Below are 11,174 nucleotides of genomic sequence, written 5' to 3'. Positions count from 1 at the left end.
TGGCCCCTGTTTATCTGAAGGTACAGATCGTGTGACAAGAGTCATCGATCAACCTTTCACCTCTTCCGAACAATTACTGCCTCCATTCATCTGATAAAAAAAAACACGTACTGCTTGAAACATTTTGATACACTGCCTTTGGGTTTATAGCAAATTGCATATTGAAAATGGTCCATCCAGATTTTACTTTAAAGGCCTACAAATATATATATATATATATATATATATTTCATTTCAGTTATTGGTTTCTGCAACACTTTTTCGTAAACACATGAGCAATGAAAATACAATAATATACGTATAATACTTATAAGCAAAACATTGAACATAATTGCATTTGCTATTAATATAAATTTATATCGATTGTTAGAAGGTTGCAGGGGTTACCACTGTATATATATTTTTTATGTGAAGAATCAGCTAGCCTTAAGCGTAAAAAATTAAATACGCAGTCTTAAATTTATACTACTGTCTCGGTCCGACCCCCAAAAAATAAGTCCAACCAACTCTGTTTATTAAAAAAAGTACGGACCAAAACAAAATTTTTAATATAATGCATCCTCATGCATGTCAACATTAAAAGACTCTTAAAAGATACTTTTTTTAAATACTGTCATGAAAGTGCTTTTCACATTTATGTCTCGGTTTCGGCCTCAGGTTCCCTCCAGATTTCCACGTTTTCCAATGGTATAGGAGTTATTTTACTGATGCTGATATAGAATTCAGTTTATTCCCGTAAATGAATAAAAAAATCCCAAGAAGGCCAGTTGCCTGTGGAATTCCACAGGGTGGTATTTTTGGCCCACTGCTATTTGTACTTTATGTTAATGATACGAGATATTCATCTCATGTTTTCTCATTTATTCTCTTTGCTGATGATTCCAATATTTTCCTACACACCTCATGATCCACATTCACTTGTGAGCAGTATATAGCAGAATTTTTAAACGTAACAAACTGGATTAAAGCCAACAAACTGTCTTTGAATATGCAAAGTCATACATTGAAACATCTGCCGCATCTAATACTTTCAGATAATGGTGAAACTGCCAAAAAAGTGCAAACAACAAAATGTTTAGGTCTTCCTATGATAACGAACTTACGTGGAATGATTATATCAACAATATCTGCAAAACTGCATGGCAATACATAGTAGAGTCATCGACAAGCTTAATTTTTTTCTCCCAGTACATAGACCGGCGTCGATCCATTTTTCAGATTGGGGGGGGCAAAATCATGAATCAATTTTCCAAAAGCGCTCGATCACACAAAACAAACTCACACACACACACATGCCTATATATATGTGTACATATATATATATATGTATACACACACACATATATATATATATATATATATATATATATATATCTACATATCTCACCAGCAGATTAATGCGAGCGCGAAGCGCAAGCTGAAAATTTTGATATTTCGATCTGAAAAAAATTGAGTTTAATGGACATTTTTTTATAAAGAAACAAAATATATATATCCAACAAAAGATTATTGCAAGTCGAAGTGGGAGTTCTTTTGAGGTTTAGAACTGAAAACGGGACCATATTCACCTATTTAATCATGGAGAGTATAGGTTTTTGTTACAGAAATGATGCGAGCGCGAAGCGCGAGCTGAAATTTTTTGATATTCCAATCTGAAAGGTGGACATTTTGAGCACGATTTTAGACGAAGAACGAGTTGTGTATCTCAATCTTGCTTGCTGATTTCTGTGTAACATTACAATCTTATTTTATTTTTAGCACATGCGGAATTATTGGGGGGGGCAAAACGATATGTTTGCCCCCCCCAATATTTTCATTGGTGGGGCGATCGCCCCCCCCCCTGCCCCCCTCCCCATAATCGACGCCTCTTCCCAGCACATACACGATCCATGTTGTATTGTGCAATAATTCTATCATATCTTTAGAGGGATGATCCAGGCTGGAGATATTGCCATCTCAATAGATAATGTAAAATTCAAAGACTGAGCAAAATGCTGAAAATTTGATCAAAATTGGATAACAAATAAGGAAGTTATTGAATTTTAAAGATTTGCATTATTCCGGTGAAACAGTTCTAGGCATTATGAATATTTATAAGGTGGGCTGATGTCATATCCCTACTTGTTCTTTTGAATTGCATTACATAAAATTAGGAACTAACACAATCGGACTGAAAACTGATTAAGTTCATTAGTTATTCATCGCCGCAACTTATTTTATCATAATGGAGGCACATCATTTACACTTGAATGAAAAAATGAAACCATTTTTTTATTTCATGTAATAACAGATAAAGGAAAGAGGGGTGTGACATTGTCAGTACATCTAATGAATATTCATGACGATGTGCATGTGACTCTTCACAAAATATTGATAAACGAATATTTTTTTTAGAGTGTATGGGGTTCTGGCATGTGCATGGAAATGCCCGGCTCTAAAACAAGACTCGACAAAGTATTTCAGAAAAAGGTACTGAGAATAATATTCAATATGCACTTTAGAGCTCATGCGGATGAACTGTTTCGTCAGAATTATCAAGCCAGTATACTGTACCGCTTACAACTATTCCTATCCATTTATCAGTTAGATAGAAATAGTATACATAATGTCTTACAAAATAAATTTATGAGAATTACTTTGCATCCATATAATACTATACTAAAATGACTATACCTAAAACATGTAAATGCAGAACAGTATTTTCAAGCAAACCTGTATTTTTAACAGAGCTCAAAGTCTGTAATTCTCTAGCCTCTTCTCGAAGCCCTGTCGAAGCAGAGCGCATGGCTCGCGCCAGGGCCTCGACAAGAGGCTAGTAATTCTCTGGACAGTGTAATAAAAAAGAGGCAGCTAATCTGAACCGATTTAAATTACTCATCAAAAAATTTCTTCTGATTTAATCAAATATCTTGTGGACTTTATCCACGGCAGGGTTGATTATTTTAAAGCAAATATCTACATAATTTTGTATTCAGTATGTATACATTCGTGTTTCAATATTATATTAGTTGCTAAATTTATATTCATATTCTAACCTATTTCAGTTTTGGGTCTACATCTAAATAATCTTAATCGTTTGTGAGTGCCGGGGCAAGCCATTACTCTTCTCTTTCCATTTTTTCCTCTTTCCATTTTCATTTTCTAATTTTTCATTAAATTTTGATTGGTTTTATGCTCAAGTTGTCATTTTTGTCTAGACAATCTACAAGGGTTATTGTACATAGAAAATTGCTATTATGTTTCCCTGCTTTAAATAGCATATCAAAATGAACGAAACAAATTGTTAATGTTTGAATTGAAATAAACGAAATGAAATGAAATAATACAAGCTTTGTTCTTCAGTAAGCCCTTCCACTTTTGTTTTCATTTTATTGGTACGTTTCAAAGCTGCATATGCAATTAATGTATTTTTTCAATGGAAATGATTTATTATTAAATGTACTGTTGAGGATTTGTAGAATATGAATATATGGATAAATCAATCAATCAATAAATAAAAAGCGTAAAAGGTTGTGACAAGATAAAGATTAATTAACGCCCGCTTTGTCGGCTGTTTGTATTCATCCTTTAGGACGAATCGCAGGTTTCACGCGCGTAGAACATTTCCCAAATATTAAAATTTTGGCTCTATCTTCATTTCCCGTTTATTTTTCCCTCTTTATTCAATTTTTCCGCCATTCCTGTCCGTGCCATCGAGTCATATCTTTTAACTTCATATCCATATCTTGCTAATGCTACTAATGTATTAGTTTTTCAGGATATATACATTTTTCACATGTTCTTTCATTCATTTTCCCGCATTCATCTATTATATCCTGAAATCCTCAAATTTTCCCTATGTATATGTTCTTTCTTTAATTCTGTCTCTTTCTTTTCTTTCTTTCTTTTATCTTTCTTTCTTTCATCTTTCTTTCCTTCTTTCTTTCTCTCCCTTTTCTCTTTTTCCCGTTTTTGTCTCACCTGCGAAGCAAAGTGAGACTATAGGCGCCGCTTTTCCGACGGCGGCGGCGGCGGCGGCGTCAACATCAAATCTTAACCTGAGGTTAAGTTTTTGAAATGACGTCATAACTTAGAAAGTATATGGACCTAGTTAATAAAACTTGGCCATAAGGTTAATCAAGTATTACTAAACATCCTATTAGAGTTTCATGTCACATGACCAAGGTCAAAGGTCATTTAGGGTCAATGAACTTAGACCATGTGGGAGGAATCAACATCGAAATCTTAACCTGAGGTTAAGTTTTTGAAATGTCATCATAACTTAGAAAATATATGGACCTAGTTCATGAAACTTGGACATAAAGTTAATCAAGTATCGCTGAACATCCTGAATGAGTTTCACGTCACATGACCAAGGTCAAAGGTCATTTAGGGTCAATGAACTTTGGCCGAATTGGGGATATCTGTTGAATTCCCATCATAACTTTGAAAGTTTATGGATCTGATTCATGAAACTTGGACATAATAGTAATCAAGCATCACTGAAAATTTTGTGCAAGTTTCAGGTCTCATGATTAAGGTCAAAGGTCATTTAGGGTCAATGAACTTTGGCCGAATCGGGGGTATCTGTTGAATTACCATCATGACTTTGAAAGTTTATTGGTCTAGTTCATTAAACTTGGACATTAGAGTAATCAAGTATCACTGAACATCCTGTTCGAGTTTCAGGTCACATGACCAAGGTCAAAGGTCAATGAACTTTGGCCGAATTGGGTGTATCTGTTGAATTACCATCATAACTTTGAAAGTTTATGGATCTGATTCATAAAACTTGTACATAAGAGTAATCAAGTATCACTGAACATCCTGTTCGAGTTTCAGGTCACATGATCAAGGTCAAGGTCATGTAAGGTCAATGAACTTTGGCCATGTTGGGGTTTTTTGTTGAATAACCATCATATCTCTGTAAGTTTATTGGTCTAGTTCATAAAAAGTGGACATAAGAGTAACCATGTATCACTGAACATCTTGTGCGAGTTAGAGTAGTATTCAAAGTCAGCACTGCTGCTATATTGAACCGCGTGATGCAGGTGAGACGGCCAGAGGCATTCCACTTGTTTCTATTTTCCCGGTGAAATCCGACAGGGGGCAGCTTAAACCCCTGCCCCCTCCCCCTCCGCCTGTTACGCCACTATACTTGAAAATTTGATTTTTCAGACCCATGCGTGTGAACAGATAATTTACTGATCTGATCTCAACAGTTATACTGCGAGTGCGAATAGCGCCAGCGAAATTTTGAATTTTATGACGTGAAAGATTTATGTTAGTGTAAATTGTTAAGAGTTAAAAGTAAATGGATGAGAACAATTTCGAAATCTAAAGAGCGAGAAAGTTGTTTTGGAGTAATTTGCAGCTTGAGTGGATGCAGGAAAACATGTACATGTACTATGCATTTTTTTTGTCAAAATGTCGCCGGAGAGCAAGTGGGGCTAACTCACTGAGGGACCCCCCCCTTGCCCTCCCCCGCCCCCCCACCGTTGCCCCCCCCTCCTGGTGGCACCACTTGTCTGGGGCGGAGCCTCCGGAACCTCGTCACATTTTTAAACATTGCAGGTGTTTGTTTTATCAAATCGTGGTATACCCATACACAACACAATTTTCTTCAACGCAGTTGCGGATAATAAACGAAATATTTTGAGGTAGCACAACATAGCAAATGAATATGAAGTAAAATTTGTAAAGTCGCCAGCAAGTGAAGCGATCCAGAATTCTCCACCCCCTCCCCCCTCTATAATGATTTTGAAATCAAATTCTAATTATGACTGTGACAGTAGCTTTGGAAATTTAGCCAAAGTAAACATTAGGAAACTTTGTACGGTGAATCTAGCCAGCGCATAGCTTTACTTAGCTTAGGACAAATAGGGGATAACTAGCCCTTGGCTAAGGATTTTTTTGTCCTGATTGCGACTTTTCTTGCATAAAATTTGGCAAGCTTAATACGCCATCCACCTAGTTGCTTTCCGTTCTTTATATTTTTCATTCCTCGGCAGCCCGGTCGTGTTATTAAGTTCTTTTTTTTTCTTGTCCCCTTTCTTCATATTCTGATTTTTCAATTTAGCTATTGGCTCTACCTTCATTTATGTGTCTTTGGTCTCTTTCTCCCATTTTCCCGCCATAATTGTCCGTGCCATTCAGTCATATCTTTTGATTTTATATCCCCCTCTTGCTAATCATGCTAATGTGTTAGTATTTCAGGATATTTTGTACTTCCTCACATGTTCTTCTTTCCTTCCTTCCTGTTTTCCTTCGACTTTCCCTATTCTTTCTTTCTTTCCCTTTCTTTTTACGTTTTCCCTTTTCCTTCTTTTCATTTCCTCTTTTTTTTACTTTCTTTCCCTTTCCCTTCTCTCTTAATTCCTCCCTTTTCTTTTTATTCCCAGTTTTTTTTATATAATTTTCCGGTGAAATCCGCCAGGAGGTAGCTCCCCTGCCTATTACGCCACTGCTGATTTGCTGTTGATCATCGTTACCATATAGTTGTTACCATTGGACGGCAAAGATATAATAATAGTAATTTTTATGCAATGGGACCCTGACGAATAATTGAGAATGAGTAATGGATGTCATATAAGAATTTTGCTACCAGATCAATATACCTTAACCCTACGTACTGGGCTATTTGAGATGTATTGAGGACTAGGGGGGGGGGCAATGATGCCCCCCCCTAAGTATATATAACTAAACAATAATTATTATTGATGCGAGCGGAAAAAAATCGAGATTTACACCCAAACTTAATGGGACACTATTCATGTTTTGTAAATCATGAAAGTGATGAGTAATTGGAAAACTGTCTACATTATTAATGCGAGCGCAAATCGCGAGCAGATTTTTTTTTATTTTGAATAGAGAACGAGCTGTGTATCTGAATAAACATACGCGATTTAGAATCTAGGCATTCTAAATACATTTTTTATCATGAAAATTAAAATATTTTATATTCCAATCAGAAAAAGAGTCAATTTAAACTCTGTATATCAGGCACTTTGTAGGAAAATTGTGAGGTGGATATGGATCACAGTTAAAAAATGAGCTGCAGATCTAGTAATTCGATATGGGGTATTTCCTTTTTTTTTTACTTTGAACTTTTTGAAAGAACGCCTTTTGGCCCCGTGGGGGAATTGTGGGCAAATAAAGGCTTAAACATATTACATGTAAAAGGCTTAACAATAACATATTTACAATTATTGATTGATTGATTGATTGATTGGCTAACTGACTGACTGACTTATTTATTGATTGATTGATCGATTGACTGACTGACTGACTGATTGATTGATTGATTGATTTTATTCTTCGTCATTTCATAAACAAATTGACAAATTAAGTAGGAACAAATCAGAATATGAATAACAGAAATTAAAAAAGGGAACTCACTGGAAAGCATCGCTTGTTTATGTGAGTCCCCTGAAATAACTGATATATGTAGAAATTAACAATGTTCAATAGAATAATACTAATGGGGTCAAGCTTCGTATGTTTATGCACTATATAAAAATTAATACAGTCATATGACAATATATTCATACCCGGTATACAAAAAAATATATACAAGAAATCGATTCAGATATTGTACATAAGATAAATTAGACAAGACACGACGGAATGAAAACCACTATCCAAAAGACCAGAACAGACAAAACAAACAAACAACAAAACTGTTCATTCAGAATTAAAAGAGAATATTAAAGTGTGAGGAGAGGGGAAGAGAGAATAAGAAAAAGATGAAGCTGCTTTCACAGACAGCTGCAAGTTTCGGAACTTGAACTTTGCGCCTTCGAAGTTTGTACAGTCAGGTGACAAATCTTACGTATCTAATCACGTGACACCATTTGGATATGGTTTTTGTTTACATACAGCAGCCGACCTCGACCGCGCCCACCCGTCGTTTATAAATTTTATCTTTTTTTGTTTGCCGACATTCATTTACATGATTTAACAATACTTCGTGAATCGTGAAGATCTTAATGTTTAGAAAAATGTCACCTTTTCCAGTTATTGGGGTGCTTCTTGCCGTTGGCGTTGTGAAGTCTGCAGAGGGTAAGATTTTTGTTGATCAGCTCTGTCTCTCAATTCCCGATCTAAAAACTCAACTTCAATACAATAAGTCATTCTACACACGTTGCGCTACTCTCTAAATACTGCTCCACACTAATTTAGCGTGGATGTACGTGTCTCCCAACGACATGTTTCTTACCCAACTTTTTAGATTTAGATTCTATTATTCATTTCTAGAAAAAAATTCTAGTTTCTACACTCTTGACTCGGTCCCATGTGCGATTTTTTGTGTGATGTTTCTGACTCTGAGTCTGAGTCTGACTGAGAAACATTAGAATCTGGAACTGCTACTGGCACTGGTATATTTAACTTTACCATTGTTTATTGATAATATCTATTGATTAATAAAATGTAATCTGAGATATTGAAGAAGCTTAATTTGGCTTTACAGTACTTTTTATCTAAATGTTTTTTACTAGCTAAAAAAATCAAAGATCCCCCGCCAGGTCCCCAGGATTTTTTTTTTGTATTGCAAAATAATCTTAATGAAATGTAGAAACAGAAATTATGCACTTACCACGATTAAGGATGAAGGTCTATCGTGACACACAAATTCTGACATCGAGACACAGACTGGAACCTCAAAAAAAAAATGAAGCCCTGGTCTCAATCGGCCATTTTGTTTTGAATTTTGAAAGGAGAGGTATCGCGACAGAACTTTTTGTTTTTTTTAAGCAAGCTTTTCAAGATTAGAGCTAATAATAATACACATAAAAACATTCCATTGAGTCTGAGAATCTGCAACTTATGGAATACTGGTAGATCTAGTCTTCCTAAGCTGTTGTAGAGTCTAAAGGTTTTCCATTAAGTAGGCCCTACACGTTTTTTATGGGATACAGTTGAGTAATCTTTTAGGGAAGTTGGGAGTTGATTCCAATTATTATACCGACTAAAGCTAGTGAATTTAAAGAAGGAAGTCACTTTCATGGAAATGATCTTTTTGTTGAGTAGCATACGTGAATGAATGAACATTTAAATTGAGTGAAAACATATTGCAATATTTCAATAGAAAAAATCTGATTTTTAACTGAGTACATAATAATCAGAATCTAGTATTCAACACCAACCCGGTGTAATTTTTCCAACAAAAGAAAAAACAAGTCATGAAACATCAGAATCCCAGTTGGGGGAAAAATTTTTCCTGAGCCTTTGGGGCATAATCCTCACAGTGTGTTAGATGGCTAGTCATTTGTGTAGGAGAAACCCAAAAGTTCAACAAATGCAAGATGGTTAGCTGATGTTGTCAAATCCTTCAAATAACTGCAAGAGTTGAAATGGGATGAATATTTTCCTATATGTAGGCCTACCAGAAAACATTGCCAAGTTCAAAACATTGAAAGATTATGCAAAATGAATTTAGCCAACATGTCTTGTTGAAAATGATGATTTTTTTTAACATGTTGTTTTTTTTCCTTTACTTTTTGCTTTCAGCTACATCTGAAAAGACAGCCATCATAGCACTGAGTATTTTTATTGTCATTCCTGCCCTTTTTCTCCTGACCTGCTGCACAGCTCTGATTTTTGTCTGTCACTACCGTCACAAGATCCCAATCTTCAAATCTTTTTGGAGCAATGCCAAGAAAGGCGCCGGTACCACGGGAAAGACCCCGACGTCCTCAGCTCCACCGCCCCCCTATGCCCCAACCAACCCCATGCCACCTCCAGCTGGAAACCCTAGTGCTCCTCCTGGACAGAACTCTCCAGGATCGCATGAGAATCCTATTGAAGTGGATGAAGTGGTGATACCGATCAAGAAAGAATGATCAAAATTTGCTGAACATATTCAATGCAATATTGTTCCTCTGATGATGGCTTACAAATGACTTTGAGCTGGAAATCACTTTTAGAGTATTTCAAATGGAGGCACAATAGCTCTGTCAGCAGAGCGAAGGTTTTGGATACTGGTGACCAGGGTTTGTATCCCACTTGTTGCACTAGTGCCCTTTGCTAAGGCATTTACCCTGGTTACCAGACCCCTCGGAGTGGACCATAAGCTGTTGGTCCACTGGTTGCTTGCTTAATGCTTACAAGCATTCATACTTTATAAGCAATCAGGTAAAAAGAAAATCACCACCAATTTATGGCTTGCTACTTTTCTGAAAAAATGTTTGTGTGCAAACTTTTTCACCCGGTGAAATTATTATGCAGTTGTAATAATGAAAAAAAAAATCTATGGGCATTAAACATAGAAATCATCAATACAGGGAAAGTCTTTCTTCAAAGTCAGCTGCATGGGTCATGAAGATTGTTTTCAATAGTGGATTTTCTTTTTTTTCTACTTTATATTTCATATCTAAGGACAATCAAAGTTCATGACAAGTATTAGGAAAGAATCCACCAAAGTTTCACAAAACTGTGGTTGCATGGACTTCATATAATTGGGAAAGTTTTAAGTAAAGTACATTGATGCTTCTTAGTTATCTAATGTTCAATTTTGGATGGGGGGAACAAACATTAAAAGTTTCCTTTTAGCACTTTTCTACCAAAACAGACAGTATAAACTGCATTTATAAAATTCCTTACGTGGACAATAAGACAGAACAGTTTTAAAATTCAAATAAGTTACTTGGGTCCTTAAAGTTATATAAGATTATTTTTTTTTACTTTAGAATTGATTTATAAAAAAACCCACCAATTTTTAGCATGCATTTTTATTATCCATGTAGAATAGACTTATAAAAGTTATGCACTCAGTGTCATGTTTTATTACAAATTCAACATCGATTCTTTGCATTATGTATTTGATTGTTACATGTATGTAGTGGAAGTCTGTAAATTTGATTGAGCAATACATATTGATAATAATAATACATGAGATTTGTATAGCGCACTTTCCATCTTGATTAGATGCTCATGGCGATTCAGAGCAGAACCACAAAAACTATTTACATATAATGATACATGACTGAACAATACATGTAAGTCAGTGTACATGTATACCATTATTTGAAGATCTAACTTCACTTCTGGTGGAAAATTTATTTACTGACCTGGGTCATTCCATGCCAATTCACCCAATGAATGTGCAATTTTGCACCCGACCGTCTCAGAATTCGTTGTAATTTGGTATACATAAAATTCACCATGGCTCAAGCACAAAACAAAAAAAATTAGTC

General features: G+C 35.5%; 1 protein-coding gene across 1 annotated transcript; it reads left to right on the top strand.

Annotated features, from left to right (window-relative positions):
• The first annotated feature begins 7,829 nt into the window (after window positions 1-7,829).
• On the top strand, window positions 7,830-10,106 carry LOC121406999. Its single transcript, XM_041597885.1, has 2 exons — window positions 7,830-8,040; window positions 9,490-10,106. The coding sequence occupies exons 1-2, from the start codon at window positions 7,968-7,970 to the stop codon at window positions 9,819-9,821; spliced, it is 405 nt and encodes a 134-aa protein (XP_041453819.1). The 5' UTR covers window positions 7,830-7,967; the 3' UTR covers window positions 9,822-10,106.
• Window positions 10,107-11,174: the final 1,068 nt, after the last annotated feature.

This window comes from Lytechinus variegatus, chromosome 2 (assembly GCF_018143015.1).
Source record: "Lytechinus variegatus isolate NC3 chromosome 2, Lvar_3.0, whole genome shotgun sequence".
NCBI classification, from domain to species: Eukaryota; Metazoa; Echinodermata; class Echinoidea; order Temnopleuroida; family Toxopneustidae; genus Lytechinus; species Lytechinus variegatus.
The sequence above is the reverse complement of the archived record's forward strand: the minus strand, read 5'-3'. Positions and strand labels throughout refer to the sequence as shown.

What these genes read in the sequence shown, in the direction of transcription:
- LOC121406999 (XM_041597885.1), top strand. Translation starts at nt 7,968, where the DNA reads ATGTTTAGAAAAATGTCACCTTTTCCAGTTATTGGGGTGCTTCTTGCC. An exon ending in CGTTGTGAAGTCTGCAGAGG is followed by an intron (nt 8,041 to 9,489) that starts GTAAGATTTTTG and finishes TTTTGCTTTCAG; the next exon opens with CTACATCTGAAAAGACAGCC.